Source organism: Echiichthys vipera (genome assembly GCF_963691815.1).
Source record: "Echiichthys vipera genome assembly, chromosome: 6".
In the NCBI taxonomy this organism is placed as follows: domain Eukaryota; kingdom Metazoa; phylum Chordata; class Actinopteri; order Perciformes; family Trachinidae; genus Echiichthys; species Echiichthys vipera.
In genome coordinates, this window is record NC_139831.1 from 19,169,136 (window position 1) to 19,191,264 (window position 22,129).

Here is a 22,129-nt window from a genome sequence, read left to right on the forward strand (position 1 = left end):
CCCACTTTTGCATTTGTGAGGCACATTTGTTAGTGCCAAAGTTCTCAATGTTATCTCTGAGGTCCTGAAGAGAGTGCCGGGCACATGCCATAGGTCTCCAGAAAGACACAGTTAGATTGAGCTTTGATGACAATACGAGGAGAGTGTGTTGCCTCTGAATCAAGAAGAGTACAGGCTACCACTAATACTACTTTGTAGTCCAGGCTATAAGTCATATCCAACACCAAACATCTTTGATAGAGCTCATAGGCAGAGACTTGGCCTAATGTTACATACTGCATTGCCTTCCACGTAGGCTACCAGGAAATGTGCTGCATGTAGTAGGTACTAGCCAGAGCCCACATTTGAGGTCCACGGTTTACAAAGACTAACGTTACTTTAAGGACATATTCCTGTTTTTTTATACAAAACAAGAAAATATATATTTTTATTTGAGGTAATAACATGTAGAACTCGAGCGCAAGGAAAAACCTCGGTTATACATGTACTTTACTTTTAATTTGCTGATAAACTGATAAGCTGATAAACTCACAGTAGTGGAGAGATGATGTCATGATGCTAAATGTACCTTTTCTCGCTCACGCTGGCTCCTCCTCCTCTGCGCGGAATGACGTCATCGCGCCAGAACGTAAGGGAAAGCGTGCGCGCCGCCCCGGGAGGAAGAGCCGCACGCGTGATGTGTGGGACATAATGGTGGATAGGTAGGTAACACAGTACAGGCTCGCAAAGAGTTGCTCATCAACGGCTCATTTCCAGTCTCTGTCTTGGGCCTTTCGACTCCTCTGACTCGACAGCTGCTCTCTGCTGCTGCACGCTTGGACTAAACGACGCCCTGGACCGCAAGAAAATGCCGAATATCAAAATATTCAGCGGTAGCTCACATCCGGACCTGTCTCAGAAGATAGCAGACCGCTTGGGTCTCGAGCTGGGGAAGGTTGTTACGAAGAAATTTAGCAACCAAGAAACATGGTGAGTCGTTTGCTGTTGTGGCTAACTTACTTTAAAGAAGCTTATCATTAACGTAGGAGGCGTATGCCTGCTACGCATACGATACAGCCCAGCGACATGTAGCGTTATTTGATTAAAAACGTGGTGTCATGGTGAAATTGACGCGCAGTGTTGTTAGGAAGTTGTAGTCCACACATGGCTGAGAACTCATGATACAACAACCTGAAATTCTGAGCAACAAAGCCACATTAGTTTTGTAAACAGACTGGAACGTATAATATCATATTCATATGACATCCTTTTCTGACTCAGCATGCTGCTCTTTTCCACAATTTTAACCCGTGTTCACTTCACACGCCATTGTTTACTCTGTCTCAACTATCGCCTGCTTTCCTAGTGTGTTAACCTATGACACTAAGTACTGTTGGTCTTGTCACCTATTTCCTATAACAGCGTGGAAATAGGAGAGAGTGTAAGAGGGGAGGATGTCTACATCGTGCAGAGTGGCTGTGGGGAAATCAATGACAATTTGATGGAGCTGCTGATCATGATCAACGCCTGCAAGATTGCCTCTGCCTCCAGGGTCACGGCTGTCATCCCCTGCTTTCCGTATGCCCGGCAAGACAAGAAGGACAAGGTGGGGGTGAGGGATATCTGTCTAATTACTTCTGTCATGCCATTTGCCATCCAGCCCCATGACGAGAAGCCTGCAGCCATGTCCATCAGTAACCCCCTGACACTAAGCATATTTGCCTTCTTTTGTTTTGTTTGTTTTCCTTTTGGTTGTTCCGTGTGCTTTGCTCAACTGCACGTCCCATCTCTTCTGTTCTTAGCTCAAAGCTATTTGCCCCTTTATTTACTCTCATTTCCACATTCAACAATATTGCATGAATGGAATGTTTTACACTTTTAGAGTGTGTTATAAAGTCTTTGTATTTATCCTATATCAAAAGCAATATTACTGTTGGGCCAAACATTTAGTTTCAACTTCTTTGAGGGAAATAAAAAAGAAAATGCCTCTGTCTTCAACCAGCTTATGTACACAGTGTCGAGTTTTACATATCACCCTTGTCAATATTGAAAGTATCAGCTTTAAAACCAAAAATATTTTATGTTGCCAATTTTCAAGTCTGGAGTCTTAAGATATAATGTAATATTCCACTGGTGTAATTTTACTGAACGCCTAAGCTCTCAATTGAGTGGTATTTTTAGAAACGAGCCATGCTTGCCAGTTCACTTATTCCATGTGACTGAAGCAATCTATTTTCATTGCAGAGCCGTGCTCCTATCTCTGCCAAGCTGGTGGCCAACATGTTGTCAGTGTCAGGTGCTGACCATATCATCACTATGGACTTGCATGCCTCGCAGATACAGGTGAGCTGGTCAGGTCTGCTTTTTGTGCTGAAGTGCATCTCATTCAGTATCCTGTCATTAATATTTCCTTTTTGGGTAATAATTCTCCCTACATTAGAAATCTGACTTTTATAGGCTTACAATACAGATGTCAACAAAGGGAGAGATGAGCCTTCTATTGTTCCTTCCAGCAAGTAGTACATGTTCAGCTCCCAGACTGTATAACTCTCTTATCTTTTTCCAGGGATTCTTTAATATCCCCGTTGATAACTTGTATGCAGAGCCAGCTGTGTTGAAATGGATCAGAGAGAACATCCCTGAATGGAAAAACTGTACCATCGTCTCACCCGACGCAGGAGGAGCCAAAAGGTATGCCAGTGTCGCTCGCCACACTGTACGTGTTCTCCCCTTGAGCATGTCCTCTGGAATTTATTTTAGATTAAACTTTTTTTTGTTAGCTTTACTTATCTCTGACAGGGCTCCATACTTTGACATGCACACTAGGTCTTAACTCATGAACATTATATTTCCCCTTTGCAGGGTCACCTCAATAGCAGACAGGTTGAATGTGGACTTTGCCCTTATTCACAAGGAGAGGAAAAAGGCAAACGAGGTGGACCGCATGGTACTCGTCGGAGATGTGACAGATCGAGTCGCCATTCTAGTGGATGACATGGCTGACACATGTGGCACAGTCTGTCATGCTGCTGACAAGTAAGCCCCTTTTTATTTACCTTCTGTGGTAAATACATTTCGAACTTTAAGGCATAACAAAATACTTGACCACAAGCAAGTGGACCTCTGTGTTTTCTGTGGTCCTGATGTCAAACTAACATAGAAATAGATCATTATTTCTGAATTCAATTTGGAAAACTCTGTTCCTACTACATCCAGTCATGTAAAGGTTTATAATGCATTATACTGTTTGTCTCCCTTAGACTAATTTCTGCTGGTGCCACCAAGGTGTATGCCATCCTCACTCATGGCATCTTCTCTGGTCCAGCTATCTCACGTATCAACAATGCCTGCTTTGAAGCTGTGGTGGTCACCAATACAATCCCTCAGGAGGAGAAGATGAAGCATTGTCCCAAAATACAGGTCAGGATACAGCATGTACCTGGGTTTAACGTAAGGTCCCAATGATAACTTTGATTATCCCTTGTTTTTTCTTAAATGTAAAAAAAAAAAAAAAATCCACAGTCCAAAGGGAGTAGTTGCACATATTTATATAAAAATTAGCTGTATTTAAAGTAATATGAACAACATCTCATCCTCTCTCCCTCCAGGTTATTGACATCTCCATGATCCTTGCAGAGGCCATCCGTAGAACTCACAACGGCGAGTCTGTGTCGTACCTGTTCAGCCACGTCCCCTTGTAACAAACGTTGTCTCCCATCCACTGTGTGCTGTTACACCAAATAAGAGAAGAGGGAATTCCCCAACCCAAACACAACCATTCGCAAAGATGTGCTAACTAACCATGGAGGAAAAAAATTAATTTTCATGTCTGTTACTAATGCTGACCCCCTCACTTGAGTCCCTTCCCCCTTTAAAGCAGTGTCCATTCATGTCTGGACACCAAAGCAATCACAAGCTACCGATTTTGGGCCAGCATATTTATCGTACTTGGATAAATAAGTGTTTATCCGCTGTGAACTTTGTACCCCCTTTCATGACATTTATGCCAGTTTTCCACTCCATGGTATAGCTCGACTCTTCTTTGGTTTTCCATTAGCAATAGTTGTGGCTAGTACCTAGTACTTTTTTTCTTTTAAAGATTATTTTTCAAGCCTTTTATTATATAGGACAGACAGGAAATGGGATAAGAGAGGGGGGGAGACATGCAGCAAAGGGCCGAAGTCGAACCCACGGCCCCTGCCTCAAGGACCTTCAGCCTCTTTACATGGGGCAGCTACTCTAACCACTCAGCCACCGGCCACGCCAGTACCTGGTACTTTTTGCGGTACCACCTCGATTGAGGTTTCAAGTAAGCTTGGCCAATACTAGAAGGTGGAGTTAAAACACTGCAGATCCCTGATTGATCAGAGGGAACCACCTTTATTGTTGTACAATTGACGAAATATCAAGTGGAAAGCGAATACAAAACAGTACTGGTACCAACAAAGTGAGTCAAGCAAAGCTGTATCATGCAGTGGAAACCAGGCATGAAGTGCAGAGTTTCTCCTGAACATTTCACATCTCCAGCAGTCATTTGAACCTGTGGTCAAAGAGTGTATATATATATATATATATTTTAATATATTAGGGCTGGGACTTTAACGCATGAATTACAGAAAAAATTACGCAATTAATCGCAATTAATTTTTGCGTTCAGTGCGGAACGTTGCTCATTGCACAAGTTCCCGCCCGGCCCATAATACTGACCAGGACACAACACGAGAGAAATAAAACCGATGAGAAGCAGGATGAGCTGTTGCTCGGTTCAGTGGAAACATGGACAAGAGCACAGCTGTGTAAAAAATTGTGCAAGAAAGAATTCAGCCTCCGCTCCGCCCCAATGCCAAACATTTTTTAGCTAACGTTAGCACAGAATACGTTCCTAGGAGGGGCTGTCATTAGTTGATGGATCATTTCTGTTTCTGTGTTTTTGAAAACACGGGAGAAAGAGCCCTCCATGTTAATCTGTTCATTTTATGCCAAGAATATTATTAATACTATTATTAAATACTTTTGCAATGTTAGGTTTCCACTTTTCGTCAATATACCATACTAAGCACTGTTATAACGTATTAAGTCATATATCAAAATCCATTTCAGTTGAAAAATGTTGCAACTTGTGTCAAATATTGATAGTCGCGATCAATTAATTACAAAGCCTCTTATTAATTAGATAATTTTTTTAATCATGTCCCACCACTAATAATATAATATTATATATATATATATATATCTCCCTGGCAGGTTCCAGTGTTCAGGAGAAATCTCTGCCATATAAAGCTGTTACAATGAACGTGTAGTTTTTCATGTTGCTCTTATGTCCTCTGCTGTTTTTGAAAGATTATAATTGATGAAGTGAATGTGTATTGAACTAGTTTACAGTGCCACTGAAGCCCCACTTGACCCCAGAGTGTCTCAACAGTTTGAAATGGAAACCCCCCCCCCCCCCCCCCCCATGTTTAGCTGTGTTTTATTTTTCTCACTGGATGAATTTCTTTCATGTGTCTTTTCAGGCTGTAAGAGATCTTCTTCAATGTTTCTTTCAACTCTTGAGGCGCCCTCTGTTGAGTGGGGTTTGCCCAGTGTCCAGGGTTTACCCTTTGAGGTTCTGTGTTGAAGGTCTCTCTATAGAGAAGCTGTCTGGGTTTTAGTTTGGGGTCTCTGCAGGTTGGAGCTTCCTTCAGAAATTTTCCCCTGCTATTTTAGCTTTTTTTTTTTTTCTTTCATTTTGTTCTATTTGTATGTCTGGAGGAATGATTTGTCATTAATGGGCATATTCCAAACCTTTGTGTTTACTTTTTCAGTAGAGTGAATGCGCCAGTTATCTGAGGATGCGTTCTTAATAAAATTAAATATACGTAAAATCATAAACGTGGCACTTGTTCATTTCTTTTGTCTTTGTGCACCGTACCTGTAGGCATATAAATGATTGCCTATAAGCTTATTAAACAGTTACAAATAACCAGGACCATACAGGGCAGTGCTTTTGTTTAACGGGAATTATGCACAATGTTTGCAATGGCAAAAAGCTTATTTTCATCTAGTTCGTAGTAAAGTTAGTTGTAAAATCCCATGTTCTTTATTGTACAGGCTTAATCCATTATTTTAAGACTAAATGTTTTGGCCCATAAAAAAAGGTTTCAGTATTATTCACGCAAGAATTTAATTATTGGTTGTGTGGAGAAGGATTTAAACTATTGGCCTGCTTTTTAATTATTAACAATCAAAATATGTTTGTTATAAGACTCAGGAGTATTTTTTATTTTTAAAAAAAGCTCTACGTGAAAGAAATAACTGCAGTAGTAATGCCTGGCGTGTTTTTGTTTTTTTGACTTGGTACCACCATTGTTGTAAAGAGTGAAAACACATTGATTGACAGGCAAATCAACCAATTGCCGACTACGTGACGTAGACCGCCTTGACCAATAGTTATTCTACAAGAGGCGGGACAATCACAGACCGGCAAAGCGCCTGTTATCTTGACACTGTTTCACCGGGCGAGGTTTGAGCGTTTGTTTGTCCTTATTCGGGTAGAAACCACATACTCTTTTATACAGTCAGTGGTAGAAGCGGGTAGAAAACGTGTTGCCATTGGAACTGGTGAAATAACCAGAAATTAGCCCTTTCCACGTGCAGTGTATGAGATCGAATAGACGCCCGTGCTGCCTCCCTTTCAAACATGAACCGAAGAACATTTAAGTAGATACTGTGCTTTATATATATTTTTGTCATAAGGTACGTACATTTAATCTCTGATTTAACTTCAATGTTTCTGATCACATATTATAAGGATGTGAATATATTATTTAAGTGTGATTTATTTTTTGCTGTGTTTTACTGCCATATTGTTTCACTTTCATTTATTGTTTGTCATTTTCAGTATGACTGTTCTGTGTTTAGGCGGAACTGAAATGATTTCTGGTTTAATTTTTGCTTAGCTCAAGGATGGCAGGACGTCCTGATCATAATCCAGATGAAGAGGGCCTCAGGGACCCAGTGGTTCGTTTCCACAGCTTCCTGCATGGAGGGACCTCCAGCTTGCTATCCACCCTATCGACCATCATTGTCTTCCCTGTCTACAAAATTGTTTTCCGTCAACAAATCCACAACACTGCAATTCATGATGCGGTGGGACAGCTCTACAAAGAGGGACCTCGAAAGCTCTTCAGGGGCGTAGCCCCGCCGCTACTGATGAGGACCCTTAATGGCACGCTGCTCTTTGGCCTCCAGGACAACCTCCAACGCCAGCTCTCCCTGTCATACCAAAATGCCATCTCCACCGCTGCCCTGTCTGCTCTGGCCGGGTTTGGTGCAGGTATGGTGGAAGCTGTGGTTTTTACCCCCTTTGAGCGTGTCCAGAATGTGTTGCAAAACGGCCAAAATGACCGCCATCTACCCACCCTGAAGAGCGTTCTCATCAAGCTGAAGGAACAGAGGCCAGCTTTAGGGTTCTACAGAGCCTTGCTGCCCATCACAGCCCGCAACTCTTTTGGCAGCTTCCTCTACTTTGGCCTGAAGGGGCCAGTGTGTGCGCTTGTGGAGGAAAAGGGGCTCTCTCCAGTAGTTTCCTCCTTCATCTCAGGGTCGCTGACTTCCCTGTCAATCAACCTGACTCTGTACCCACTGTCTGTGTTGGTGTCAAACATGCAGGCACAGGTGGGAGGGGAGGGGAAAGGAGTCCTGGCTTGTTGGAGAATGCTGTGGGAATCTCGGCAGCGGAGTGTGGCTCTTCTGTACAGAGGAGGTTCTCTGGTTATTTTGAGATCATGCATCACATGGGGAATTGCCACTGCCATCTATGACAGGCAGCAGAAACGTTCAGGCTGAAGAGACGCCACAAAAATGTATTGGTTTTACCGCTTGATTTTACATTATTGCTACCTGTGTTATATTCTGTATCCAGACATTTTGACTTGTCATAGTAGGGAAAGCACATGTGTTACCAAGAACATAGAAATGTGTTGTCCTGTGGGGAAGCCTGTTACATGCACATAGGCAATATACACGGCCAAATACATCAACAGATACACACATAGAACAAGTGCATCCACAACAACAACAACAACAACAACAACAGATCTATACAGTCTCAGTGAGAGCATGAATGGCTATGCTCTATTGTCCTAGTAAGACAAAATTGTGACAGCCAGGATGCACAATAAAAGGACCCTGAGACTTAAACAGCTAAATAGAATTCAACCATCATTCATTTTATGATCACCTGTGCTTTTCCTTCAGGAAAATTTCAAAATGTCTTCTGTGAAAAGAAAACCTATTAATGGGAATTGCATGTGCAGCCACAAGGACATGATCCATCACCTGGATCAAACCAACAAACTCTGCCAGTTATATGCATCGGTCTGTACGATCAAGTCGAAGCCACAGGCCTTGAACCCCAGTCTCTGAGGCGGTGGCTGAACATTTATCATGAACCAAAAGTTAATTAGAATCACAATAATATCAACATGGTGCTGGTGAATCACAGGTGCCTTGTATTTTTACTTTATTAAAGTGGAATTTCTCCAAGTTTTCGCATCAAAGTCAGGTAACTCATCAAGTGCTACTCAGGCTATAATAACAGTTGTATAATGTCCTCTGTGGCTCTGTAAGAATGTTATTTTTTTCAATTATATTGGGGCATTTTGGCTTTTATTAACATGTAGAAAGAAGACATGACAGGAAGAAAATGGGGAATGACATCCAACAATGGTTACCGGCCAGACTTGAACCGGGGATGTTGAGTAATGTGATCAGCAACTTAGATCCCTCGGCCACCAGGATACCCGCAGGGTTCTCTAAACTCTGATGATCCATTGTAAATCATGCTGTGGATTTTGTAAAAGATTCCTAAATTGGTTTCATTATGGAAAAAGTAGGATGCATATATTTAGGGCTGGACCCAGATAAGAGAGTAAAAATCAGAATATCTCAGCCTCTGCTGTCTTGACCATCTGTCTCTTTGGAGTCCCCCAACTTCATAGAAGTGCAATACTAAATCACTGGAATTCTAGTGTTTAGATGGATTCACGTTTACGGTGTATTGTCAAGACATTATTTAACTTTCTTTATGCTACAGGTGTTACATTGTGGAACTAATAAGATAGGACCCAGTGGCTCAGTGGTCAGCAAGGATCTGTCTGCCAGCTGGAGCTGTGTGGAGTTGGCATGTTCCCTGTATCTGTAGACATGCTGCTTACCAAGGTTAGGAACAAGGTTATCTTGTTCCAAGTTGGCACCACGGCCTGGCTGCTGCATATCAAGCTCCTTTTGAGCCTTGAACGTTAAGTAGAAACAGAAACAAAATGACTATGTAGCCCTGTAATACACTGCCATCCCTTTGAAGGTGTCCGCTGCCTCTCACCTAGTGTGTGGGCGAGCTCCAGCCCCTCTGCAATCAGTGAGCCAATGTATGGAGTAAATAAGTGTTACTCACAATGTGGCCCATTAAATAAATCTGTAGCCTGTTTGACTGTGAAATAAGAAATATCAGCTGTTTGTCTGTAACCTCGACATAAACCTGTGAAATAAACAAATAAGAACTTTGATAATATTTATTGCAGAATGCAGGCTTCTTTTCCCTCAACGTGCATTAATAAATTCATCTTATCAGTCATGCATTTAAGTGGTGTCCGTAATGTACTTGTTATTTCCGCACTTTCCTCATAGATTTCTCTTTCTGTGTCATGTTATAAGCAGTCCACTGGATGGTGCTGTGTTGACAAAGAAGGGGGGAAAACGTGGCTGTCCATTCTTCCACGCATGTATGGGGAGGAACAAAGTCAGGCATCCAGCATGTCCAATCCAAATTCTTCCTCCAGGCTTTGGGAGCCAATGACATCCAGAGCATTTGTGCCCATGTTTGTGTGCGGAAGGGCGTGTTGTCCCTACTTAAACCGTTGGATTTGTACAGATTACACGCAGGCGCTTTTCTTTTCTTGTTAAGGACGCTGCGCACTTCTGCACCAGGTAAACTTACTCGGACTTGTTTCTCTTTATCAGCTCATACACTCAAACAGCATCATTAATGTAGGGAAAATGTTTTAAAGTATGTTTTATAAACTTTCTCCAAAGTTAGGATACGACTGTGTTAATTAGGCCTCCTCTGTTACTGTGTGCTGGGAGTAGAGATATGCTACATGACAAAGCTGTTTTTCCTTTTTTTTTTTTGTTGTTGCACGCACGCTGTTTCACTGTAGGCTGTGTTTTTGTTCATTTGTAAGCGAGCGTGTGAGTGTTGTTTCTTGTTACATAACTCCAGAGCTCAGTCCAGTGCAGTCCGTGTGTTAGGGAAGCTCAAAGCACAAGTTTGCAAACTACAGCAAAGCTAACCAGGGTGATGCATCTACGGTAGTTAGATTAACTTAGAAAAGGTAGTTCAAACTACTTTGTTGAGAAATCAAAAGCAGATCACATTGATAACGTACATGTGATACGACATTATAACAAAATATAAGCCTAAAAAGTAACATGACTTTTTTTTTTTTAATGCTTCTCAATGGAGTTTATAGCAAAATGTGCCTACTTGTTCACAGGTCACACAGAAATGCCTCACCATTCATGGGGAAGTCATGTGGCCTTTGCTTTGGTTTTGTGTACACAATGTCCACCAGACTCTCATTTCTGCATTCCAGAAACTCAACTAGCCAAATGTCATGCAGCAACTTCTCTGAACATCTGTAAATAAATCAATACGTATGACTGACACCTTTTTATTTATCTATTCAAGTTTAGTTTAACAAACTCAGATTAGAAACTATAGCCAGATATTTATTCACAGGTGAGCTGGCATTCCAGCCTCCTGGAATGCCCTAGACACTTAAACCTGTCCTGAACTAAAGAGTTGCCTGGGCTTGCCTTCACAGTGATCTTGATGAAAGAAAAAGGGTGTGGGACTGGTCAGGGGTTCAGTTACAGCGGGGAAGCAATGGTGAAAAAAAAATCGTTCCTTTTCTGGCCCAAAAGTGAATGTAGTTAACCAAAAAGTATTTTAACTACTTGAATCATTCTGCAAATATTAATAAAGCTTAACTATAAGCAAGCTACTGCAAAATGTAGTTAAACTGCCACCTTAATTATATGTTGTACACTGCTTTTTTTTTTTTAAAGGTGGGGCACGATTTGTGTACCTGTATGGAATACTGAAGTAATAATGGGATCATGTGTTCACGCTTTCTAATGCAGTTGTTTAACATTTTCTTTTTAGTGTTTTGATTTTTCCCTCTCTCACTTTTCTCCATTAGAACTCCTCCAAAATGAGTAAGGCATGCCCAATCAAGCAGGAGGTGTGCCAGTTTAAAAAGGAAAATCTCAAGCAGGCTGACATGAAAGAAAAAAACACTCTGCCAACAACAGATGGTAGGTGTTTAAGAAATAAGAAGTGTGTTCTGAATAAAGGGCTATATCGTCCATCCTTGATCCAGCTTCCTTCAGCTCCTCGTTTGGCATAGTTTAAGTTCTCCTAGTCATTGTGAAAGTCAACTGCAAACATTGCTTTACTGTTTTACAGCAGGTACACGCCCAATTACCTCAGTGCTTGCCCTACTTCTGCTTAATGCTAACCTGATCAGAGGGTTAGGCACAGATCTTTGTCTCGATCTTTTGTGTCACAAAGGGCGAGTGTGGATTTAAAAGGTCCTGTGTACGTCTTTATATGCATTATTGTTTTTTTATTATTACTGCCCATGTGTGAACAGGTTGTTGCGTAACTTAAAATTGAGACCTTCGCTGACTTTCTCGGTTGCCTATAACAGCCTGTGGACGTTTTGCGCACTCATGTTTCTCGCCTCTCGTCAGCTCCCTTACAGCCAGCAGTGATAGCTAAATGGAGTCCGCTGATGTCTCTCCCACACATGCTGTTATACATTCATCTGCAGCGACTGCCCAGAGATTGGCTTCAGGTTGGCAGCTGTCTTGCAACGGCAGCAATTGCTGATCAAGCAGGGAGTCGGACTCGGGGCGTTCCAGATTCGAACACCTGGTACTGGGGTTTAGGCTGCGCTGAGGGTCTGCAGGATGCCGCAGAGTGTGTATAGTGGAGGCACAACCCACCCTGGGCTCGTAAAATTCTGACTGGCTTTTTTTTTTACTCTTAAAAACCTTATCGGCTAACGTTACAATGCAAGATCCACGCAGCGTAGCCAAGTTACAGCTAACTCACTAAAGTTAGCTTGCTTGCCAATGTTTGCCGACCGAAACCTAATCCAGCTGCTTATATGTTGCGATTGCTTCTGATGGAGTGATTTGTAAAGAGAAAGCGAGCGTTATTGTAAATATGATTGCAATTCATTTTACAGAATTATACCAGCATGGTGCCAGTCCAGTTATATTCAGTCTCACTATTGCGCCGAAACTCGCTTGCAGCCAAGTGTATGAGCTGACTGCAGTTCACACAATGGCCACCAGTGTAGCCAATAACTACCAGTCAATGGTCAGGTTGTGTTTCTCTCCAAGTGAGGTCAATTTAGCACTGCACCTCCACAAAGTTGGGAAACTTGCAAGATCTACCTGGGGGGGACTATTAAAGCTACAAAGGGAGAGACATCTTAAGTTGTAGTTTCTAGTATGGGCCAGTTCCAAAATCACCAGCTCCTTCATTTCCCATCATTCAACACCACGGCATATTTTATTAACCACCTGTCTGATGATTGCCCATGCATTTCTTAAAGGGTCTTTGTGGAGCTTTCATTAGTAAGTAAAATCAAACTCATATGTGGAACCATCTGCTGCATAGTTGAATCTTACTCACCATCGACAACATTTGACAAGGCTGCTTTAGATTATGATTGGGTTTTAAATAGATTACTGCAGGATGATAATGTCTAAACTGTGCTATATCACGTTGTCTTCTAATCCTGACCATCATTTCGGATTCATCTTTTAATATTTAGATATAGACTGATCACCTCATCTCTGTCTCTGTCCCTCTTGTGATCACACAGTAATCAATGAAGAGAAGGAAGCCATCAAAGAGGAAAGTACCGGATGTATACCTGCCATGTTTCCTCTCTTTCAGTCCTGCCCTGTTACCTGCTCTTCCTCTGTTTTCTATGAATTTCTCAATATAGTGCTAAAAGCAGAAACTGTAAAGACAACAGGGTTGTCTTGCTTCGGCCTTCTGTCTTGATCAAACTTTTTTTTTCCCCCACGCAGAAGCATTTTTCCTGAAAAACTAGCATTTAATTTTCCAACTTTGCTCTTCCTTCCCTGTGGTTCTCTTGGTGTATACCTTTTTTCCTGAAAAACTGCTCTTCCTGTGGTTCTCTGTGTATACCTTTTCCTGAAAAACTGCTCTCCCTGTGGTTCTCTTGGTGTATTCCTTTTTGTGTTATGGAATTGTACTGCATACACTTTCTTCACTGCTTTTACCTGGATTCTTAAAACATTTTCTCATGCACTGTTAATAGTCAAATATTGTGGTTTTATTTGAATACTCATTGTTGCTCTCTCTTCCTCATTCCTCCATTAGAAATGTGCCAAAGTGCCACTTAATGCAGAGTTGGAGAAGTTTGACAAGCACAATCTGAAGCCAGCTGAAATGCAAGAAAAAAACCCTCTTCCAACTCCTGATGGTAGGTGAAGAAAGAAGTGTGCGCTCAACAAAAATCTACCCTTTGTTTCAGGTTTTACTTTTTGATCAGTTCCTTGTTCTGCATTGTTTAACTCCTCACTGCCTGTCATTACGGAAAATAAGATACGCCTATTATGATATTCAGGTGTTGCAGCAGCACAAAGATGGAAAAATATAGAGATGTAATAAACTAAATAAATAATGAGGTTTATATACTAGGATAAGAATAGAAGTAAAATAGAAACGACACAAGCAATTAAAGACGGTTATGAGGTAAGGTAACAGCTGTGGGGTAAATAGTCACACCAGAATAACCTAGAATGCGATTAAGTGAAATACGATATATCAAAGTATGTTATGTAGTGTTTTATTGAATGAATAGTTATGATATTCATGTAGTAGACAACTGCAACCATCCTTGTTCTTAATGCCTTCCCGACATGAAGAGGACAGGTTAAGTGAAAGTGCAGCAAAATGCTCATCCTTTGTTTTGAGAGGCTCCCTGCTGACTGACTCCTTACTCTCTCAGTCTGACTACCGCCCTGGCTGTTGTCAGTGGGGAGGCACTCAAGCAATGAGGCAGGTGGCACTGCTGGTGCATATCGGCCTTTTCATATTAGACATGAAAATTTAAGCCACGCTGCCTCTTTCGCTTTTATTTTGACTGGGTTTTTTTTTCAATCTTAATCTAGCAAGTTTCCCAACTTTTGTTGAAGTTCAGTGCTAAATTGCTAGAATACCTCTAATTATTTGCACTCCGCAAGAACATTTGACACTGTTGCTTTTCGATTATAATTGTTCTGTGACGCGTGGGGTTTAAAATAGATTACTACAGGATAGTAATGTTTAAACAAAGTGCTATATCAGTTTGTTTGCTACTCCTGAAAATAATTTAGATTAATCTTTGATGTCCAGATTCAGTTATAGACTGGTAATCTCATCTGTCTCTCTCACACAGTAATAAATGAAGAGAAGATAGCCATCAAAGAGGTAAGTACCTGAAACACACCAGACGTGACTACTCCCAGTGCTGCCTGCTTTTTCATTTAAAAAGGCATCTTGTCCATCATGTGTTGTCTGAGAGCTGTAGTGCTACGAGAATAAACTTGGTCGTCCTGTTTTATCTATTAAAAAAATGTTGTCTTCGAACTTCTTTTTTCTCCCCCATGCAGAAGTATTTTTCCTGCACTGTAGCATCTAATCTTCCAGCAATGCTCTTCCTTCCTTGTGGTTCTCTTGAGTTACATACTTCTTCTTTTTTTTTTTTTAACTCTGTTTTGATAAGAACACTCATTGTTGCTCTCTCTCCCTCATTCCTCCATTAGAAATGTGCCAAAGTGCCACTCAATGCGGAGTTGGAGACGTTTGACAAGCACAATCTGAAGCCAGCTGAAACACAGGAAAAAAACCCTCTTCCAACTCCTGATGGTATTTCATTTTTTACTTTTTTAAGAGAAAAGAAGTGTGCTAAACAAATCTCATCTGCCATTGTTCCAGGTTTCAATATATGTGATTAAGTAATGCTACTTATGGTTGTCTGTATTAATATATCAACATAATGTAGTAAGACAGTGATATATTGACGATATAGTATGAAAAATATAACTCCGCAGTAGGGGTTGCTTTCTTTGGGCCCAATAGCAATTTTTAGTAATTGAGGTGACTCTTACAGGATGTGTTTGCAATAAAAGAAATTCAATCTTGGTGTCAAACTTTAGAATAACAGTTGACTGCAAAACTGAATTTGAATGACTTCAAGCATATGTTTAATTAAATGCTGCAAAATACAACTTTGTGGAAGTGCAGTGCCATATTGCTAGAGTAACCTGCCATGTTAATTATTAGCACTACTGTCATTGCACACCTGATATATTAGAGGGGAACAGCTGACTATTAACTGGCAGCCCTGGCATCGCTTTAGTATGCGCTGGGGAGTGCTTCAACGCGTTACTCATTGGTTTTAATGCTACGTTAACGGGGTTAACTACACAGAAGCTAGAAGCGTCCGCACAAAAAAGGTGGAGCACTCTGGAAAAAGTGGCTGGGTGCACACTCGCGAGCAGAAAAAAAAACACTATGCAGACACAGGCCCTTAGATTCTATTTACTCTGTGGTATGTGCATCATCGTTGAGGTTTTGAATGGATTACTACAGGATGTTCATGTTTAAACAAAGTGCTGAATCAGTTTGTTTTCTTGTCCTGACACTTATGGATTATAGTTCTTCTCATTTGTTTTGGCTCATCTTTGGTTATCAAAGCAGTATATTTAATCCTTCACAACATTTTGTTGTGCACAACAGAAAAGGAATGTATCAGCACATTTAGGCAAATGGCACAGCTGTCTACTGTTTGAACAATTATGGGTTTTACTTGTCTTTGTGATCAAAACAGATTGTCTTCTAAGTTGGATCCTTTTACTCCAATAGAATATAGCATTGTTCCGTTATGTAAAATCAACTCATGCAGAATAGTCCATCTAATTGTCAAAATCAGCATTTGCACTGATATGGTGTGGTCATAAAGCTGCTTACTTGATAAAGGTGTTGTGAGTTGACAAACTTTTGAAAGCTTTTTTTTTTTCAAGCATTAGGTGCAGCAGTTAGTTAGCTTCAGAAAAACTAAGTCTGGTACAGTAGGCTTCCGGTGTCAGTGAAAACATGGAGGATCAGACTAGAAGTGTGTATTCATTCATTCTGACAAAACACCTGAATATTTTTGACATCCTCAGTTTTCACGAAACCAAAGGAACATGATGTCATTTTTGTGGCAATTACTTTATTCACTGATGAAAAAAATGTTGACACTTAAATTTAAGGTTCTGTGTGAGTTGCCGTGTTTTGCAGGTTAACTATAGTGTTTTGCTGCAGGTCTGAGCTGTATTGGGAAACTTTTAAAAATTAATTCAGGGAATAACTGTCATCTGTGATGTTCAGATTCAGAATTATCGCTTGATCATCTCATCTTTGTCTCCGTCTCTCTTGTGATCACACAGTAATAAATGAAGAGAAGATAGCCATCGAAGAGGTAAGAACCTGAAACACACCTGCCATGATTCCTCTGTCAGTCCTGCCCTGTTACCTGCTCTTCCTCTAATTAGAAATCCTGTCTGTGCCCTGTTTTCCTTTTCCCCAGTCCTAGAGGGGCACTGTCCTGCATGTTCCAGGTTTCTCCCTGCTCGAACACACCTGATTCTAACAATGTGCTCGTTATCTAGCAGCTGAAGTGTCACAAGTTTGAAAATCGTTTGAAGCAGGTGTGTGAGCAGGGAGAAACCTGAAAGGTACAGGACAGTGGCCCTCCAGGAACAGAATTCTGCTTCCCTGCCTGACACAGATGCACTTTCCATACAAAACTGAAGCATTTGATTTTCCTCCTGTGCCCTTACTTTCTTACAGTTCACTTCTTTGGCCCTGGTGTGTCTTTTGATATTTTCCTAATCTCTTTAATGACCACACATAAATGCAGCTCAAAGTTCAAGTACAGCATGTTTCCTCCTAATCCCAGTACATACTTTTGAGGAACTGAAAGCCTGTAAGTAACAGTACGGTGTAACATGACACCACATCAGAGCTGTTCGTTCATTGTGAGCAGGCACGTACATGTTTCTTGTGACTGGCTAGCTTGCAAAACTCGATTTCTGCCCATACTGTATCTTTTATTTTTTTTATTTAGGTGGGGCTTGATTTGTCTACCTGTATGGGATTGTATTGCAGATTTTGAGTTATTAAATGATAATTAGATCATGTGTTCATGCTGTTTCTTACTTTCACTTTAACATGTTTTAATATCCCGTTGATATTTAAAATCTGTTTTGATTTGAAGCATTTTCGCTCACTCTCGTCCCCTCTTTTCTCAATTAGAAACAGGCCAAAGAGCCACTCAATGACGAGTTGAAGGGGTTTAACAAGAAAGTCCTAAGGAAGTCTATCACAAAAGAAAGTAACCATCAACCAACGACTGCGGGTAGGTGTTTAAGAAAAATGAAGTGTGCTCTAAAAAAATCTACCATCATCTGTCCTTGAGATTCCTCCACCTCCTTGTTTGGCAAAGTTCAGTTCCTTACAGTTTATCATTTTAAACTGCAACTGCAAACATTGCTTTACTGATTAACTGCAGGTACACACCCAACTACCTGAGAGCTTGTCCTTGTTCCGCTTAATGCCAAACTGGCTTTAAGCAGCAGGAAAAGAGTGTGTAAATGAAAGTTCAGCAAAATAGTAGACTGTATGCAAGTACAGTATATAAGTAAAATACAGTCTATGGGTAAAATGCTCATCGTTTGCGTTGAGAGGCTCCCTGCGGACTGACCTTTGCGCTCTCTCAATCTGACTACAGCCCTGACTGGGGTGTCGGTGGGGAGGCACTGAAGCAGGTGGCACTGCTGATGCATGTCTGCTTTTTCATCATGTCTTTAACAGGCTGCAACATAACATATCTCTCCTAGGAAACTGTGCTATTGAAAATCAATTCAGTTTTAGCAATTACCCTTATTGTCCTGTAAACTAAATGTTTTTCTAAATCGCAATTATGAATGGAAATCATTTCAAAGTTGAGTTTCACTCCAGTCCCACATCCTGACACATTTTAATTTCATGGCTTCATGTTGTACATCTCTGCTAAAATCGTATTTGGATATTACATTAAAAGGGCACTCTATAGATTTTTTTTTTTTTTTTTTTTTTTAAACACACAGGAAGTTAATTTAACATGTCACGAGGAGTCTTAATCGGACTTGAAGACTAAATATTTACCAAGCCTGTGACACAAACTTAGAGTGTGCACTCTAAAAGACCTGAGCATTTGTCAGGCAGGCATTTATGTAACAAAATATTATGTTGAGTTGCATTATGGGAACTTAAGGATCAGGTTTTTGGAGCTTGCCCCCATACTAATCTTAAAAATATATCTCTGCCTCTGTAGCTTTTGATTTTGACAGTTTTTTTTTTTTGTCTCTTGGAAGTACACTGCTAAATTAGTACCTCTTTAATTATTCGAACTCTAGTCAGTACACAGCTTATAATCTTACTCACCATCTAGAACATTGACACGGCTGCTTTGAAATATAATTGTTCTGTGGTGCGTGCATCAGAGTTAAGGTTTTACATTGATTGCTACATGATGTTTAAACACAGTTTGTTTTCTAGTTCTAATTGAGGAATCTTTGATGTTAAGACTCAGCATCTCATCTTTGTCTCTGTCTCTCTCTCATGTGATCACACAGAAATTGAAGCAGAGAAGAAGGCCATGAAAGGGGGAAAAAAGTGAAACATGCCTTCAGTGATTCCTCCCGGTCAGCCTTTCCCGGTTACCTGCTCTCCCTCTGATTAGAAAACCTGCCCAGCATATGTGCCTGTTTGTGCAGCTATGTTTGATTATAAATTGTGTCTGGGCTGATGTTATGGAGGAAGATGTATTTGTAATCTCATGTAAATGTATGCAATAAATGTATTATTGTGCTTTTACCATCATTTACAAAGGGCTGAATTGAGGAAGATGATAGTTTGACAGGGTCTAGGGCCTGGTTTTGTTTTGGGTTTGTTTTTTTTAAAGGGAGAAAGATTTATTAATGGAAATTTATCAAATATATTTCATTAACAATACCATAAGCATGCCTGTAATTGTTCCCATTCAGGAAATGTTCTGAAAGTATTGCATACGAATTGTTTTTTTATATATATATCTATAATAAAATTGATGTATCAAAGTGTTTGTGTGTGTGTGTGTGTGTGTGTGTGAGTGAGAGTGTCATGGTCTAAGTAATTGTCAACTTTAAATGGCAAACAAAAGTAAAAGGGTTCCATTTAAAGCTTAGGTGCATTTCAAGCCCAGTTATTGCAATATATTTCTCATTTTACTGGCCCAGATCTGAGGCTTGAAGTAATGTTGCTTCTTAAATCATCACAGGGAAGTTACTGGAAGTTTCAGTACGCTGGATAGTCTGGCATTCAAGCTGTGCCAGTCCGTTGTGCAGCTCAACACAATGTATTTTACCAGAAATATGAAACCATACCAACATAAAACTGAAAATCATGAGAAAAGACAGATTACACACAATTTATTCAAAGTAGTGTATGGCATATATGTATGATATATTTAATCTGAAAGCTGGTTAACCTGAAGACTAATTTAAAATGCAGCTTAATAAGATGTATTGAGTTTTTCTCTTCACAAATAAATGTGTAATAGACATTGTGTCATGTTGGGCCCCTATTTAAATGTTGAACAAAACCCAAAATACAAGTATGAACCTGAAAATGAGCATAGCATAAGTATACCCAATTTCCTCCAAAGCCTATTGCAATGTCCAAGTTTCATTTGAATAATTAAAAAAACAGTGATCCTTGTTTGTGGGCTTGCATATATTTATATTTCCATGGCTGCACATAGCCTACATATACAGTGGGTACGGAAAGTATTCAGACCCCCTTAAATTTTTTACTCTTTGTTAAATTGCAGCCATGTGCTAAAATCATTTAAGTTCATTTTTTTTCCTTTTAATGTACACACAGCACCCCATATTGACAGAAAAACACAGAATTGTAGACATTTTTACAGATTTATTAAAAAAGAAAAACTGAAATATCACATGGACATAAGTATTCAGACCCTTTGCTGTGACACTTGTATATTTACCTCAGGTACTGTCCATTTCTTCTGATCATCCATGAGATGGTTCTACACCTTCATTGGAGTCCAGCTGTGTTTAATTCTAATGATTGGACTTGATTAAGGAAGCCACACACCTGTCTATATAAGACCTTACAGCTCACAGTGCATGTCAGAGCAGATGAGAATCATGAGGTCGAAGGAACTGCCTGAAGAGCTCAGAGACAGAATTGTGGCAAGGCACAGATCTGGCCATGGATACAAAAAAATTTCTGCTGCACTTAAAGTTCCCAAGAGCACAGTGGCCTCCATAATCCTTAAATGGAAGACGTATGGGATGGCAAGAACTCTTCCAAGAGCTGGCCGTCCAACCAAACTGAGCAATCGGGGGAGAAGAGCCTTGGTGAGAGAGGTAAAGAAGAACCCAAAGATCACAGTGGCTGAACTCCAGAGATGCAGTGAGGAGATGGGAGAAAGTTCAAGAAAGTCAACCATCACTGCAGCCCTCCACCAGTCAGGGCTTTATGGCAGAGTGGCCCGACGGAAGCCTCTCCTCAGAGTAAGACACATGAAAGCCCGCATAGAATTTGCCAAAAAACACATGAAGGACTCCCAGACTATGATAAATAAGATTCTCTGGTCTGATGAGACAAAGATAGAACTTTTTGGCCTTAATTCTAAGCGGTATGTGTGGAGAAAACCAGGCACCGCTCATCACCTGCCCAACACCATCCCTACAGTCAAGTGTGGTGGTGGGAGCATCATGCTGTGGGGGTGTTTTGCAGCTGCAGGGACAGGACGACTGGTTGCAATTGAAGGAAAGATGAATGCGGCCAAGTACAGAGATATCCTGGACGAAAACCTTTTCCAGAGTGCTATGGACCTCAGACTGGGCCGACGGTTCACCTTCCAACAAGACAATGACCCTAAGCACACAGCTAAAATGACGAAGGAGTGGCTTCGGAACAACTCTGTGACTGTTCTTGAATGGCCCAGCCAGAGCCCTGACTTGAACCCAATTGAGCATCTCTGGAGAGACCTCAAAATGGCTGTCCACCAACGTTCACCATCCAACCTGACAGAACTGGAGAGGATCTGCAAGGAGGAATGGCCGAGGATCCCCAAATCCAGGTGTGAAAAACTAGTTGCATCATTCCCAAGAAGACTCACGGCTGTATTAGCTCAAAAGGGTGCTTCCACTCAATACTGAGCAAAGGGTCTGAATACTTATGTCCATGTGATATTTCAGTTTTTCTTTTTTAATAAATCTGTAAAAATGTCTACAATTCTGTGTTTTTCTGTCAATATGGGGTGCTGTGTGTACATTAATGAGGAAAAAAATGAACTTAAATGATTTTAGCACATGGCTGCAATTTAACAAAGAGTAAAAAATTTAAGGGGGTCTGAATACTTTCCGTACCCACTGTATCTGACTTCAGTTCTGAACAGTTGACTGAATCCTTTTCACTGTCAGAACCTCCTCTGGAGTTACAACAGGTCTGAGCCTGCTGAAGGAAAGGGAGTGTATCCACTGCAGGCGTTGCACATTCCACATAACCAACATGTGATATGGTTTTAAGTTGAAACAGTGAGTCTTCGTTTCCATACGCAGGGGTTTCACTAAAATACTGTTTTGAATGCATATTACGTATAGAAAAAGGTCCACTTGGATCTTGTGTCTTTGCAGTATGATCATGCTTTGGAAAGCCTATACTGAGAAAGGAGAAATGCATCACACGGATCAGCGGCTACACGATTGCTTTAGATAGTTCAGGGTGTGTTTTTCTACAAGAAGCCTGGTGAAACATGCTCATAGAACAACATGCAGGGACTTGAGAGCAAAGATATACTTATTTTTATACCATCCAATTTGACTTTTACCCTTAAACTATTAAGACTTACAATGATTTACAATTTCCTTTCTGTTGTAAGGGAGCCTGAAATCATAAATAAAATCTTACTTTTCAAGGGAATAA

The 22,129-nt window shown here is 40.7% G+C and overlaps 3 protein-coding genes across 4 annotated transcripts; all 3 read left to right on the top strand.

Annotated features, from left to right (window-relative positions):
* Positions 1-686: 686 nt before the first annotated feature.
* On the top strand, positions 687-5,414 carry prps1b (phosphoribosyl pyrophosphate synthetase 1B). Of its 2 annotated transcripts, none has more exons than XM_083915048.1 (7): positions 687-969; positions 1,402-1,591; positions 2,224-2,322; positions 2,546-2,670; positions 2,842-3,015; positions 3,240-3,399; positions 3,588-5,414. In XM_083915048.1, exons 1-7 carry the CDS (start codon positions 848-850, stop codon positions 3,678-3,680), a joined length of 963 nt encoding a protein of 320 aa, XP_083771174.1. In that variant the 5' UTR covers positions 687-847; the 3' UTR covers positions 3,681-5,414. The 2 variants fall into 2 exon arrangements, with proteins under 2 accessions (XP_083771174.1, XP_083771175.1); XM_083915049.1 differs by having other exon boundaries at positions 1,402-1,585.
* Positions 5,415-6,924: 1,510 nt separating this feature from the next.
* Positions 6,925-7,806, top strand: LOC310948336 (solute carrier family 25 member 53-like; the record flags this gene model as incomplete). Its single annotated transcript, XM_083915429.1, has 1 exon — positions 6,925-7,806. The coding sequence occupies one exon, from the start codon at positions 6,925-6,927 to the stop codon at positions 7,804-7,806; it is 882 nt and encodes a 293-aa protein (XP_083771555.1).
* A 2,019-nt stretch (positions 7,807-9,825) lies between these two features.
* tmsb1 (thymosin beta 1) lies at positions 9,826-19,254 on the top strand. Its single transcript, XM_083915403.1, has 9 exons — positions 9,826-9,945; positions 11,220-11,334; positions 12,918-12,962; positions 13,458-13,547; positions 14,505-14,536; positions 14,872-14,974; positions 16,540-16,571; positions 17,408-17,510; positions 18,769-19,254. The coding sequence occupies exons 2-9, from the start codon at positions 11,232-11,234 to the stop codon at positions 18,810-18,812; spliced, it is 552 nt and encodes a 183-aa protein (XP_083771529.1). The 5' UTR covers positions 9,826-9,945; positions 11,220-11,231; the 3' UTR covers positions 18,813-19,254.
* The last annotated feature ends 2,875 nt before the right edge of the window (positions 19,255-22,129 follow it).

Bases quoted from the DNA above. Each gene is read 5' to 3' on its own strand.
- tmsb1 (XM_083915403.1), top strand. From the start codon at position 11,232: ATGAGTAAGGCATGCCCAATCAAGCAGGAGGTGTGCCAGTTTAAAAAG. The intron at 13,548-14,504 runs GTAGGTGAAGAA...TCTCTCACACAG, and splicing joins CCCTCTTCCAACTCCTGATG to TAATAAATGAAGAGAAGATA. The intron at 16,572-17,407 runs GTAAGAACCTGA...TTTCTCAATTAG, and splicing joins AGAAGATAGCCATCGAAGAG to AAACAGGCCAAAGAGCCACT.
- prps1b (XM_083915048.1), top strand. From the start codon at position 848: ATGCCGAATATCAAAATATTCAGCGGTAGCTCACATCCGGACCTGTCT. The intron at 1,592-2,223 runs GTGAGGGATATC...TTTTCATTGCAG, and splicing joins ACAAGAAGGACAAGGTGGGG to AGCCGTGCTCCTATCTCTGC. The intron at 2,671-2,841 runs GTATGCCAGTGT...TCCCCTTTGCAG, and splicing joins GACGCAGGAGGAGCCAAAAG to GGTCACCTCAATAGCAGACA.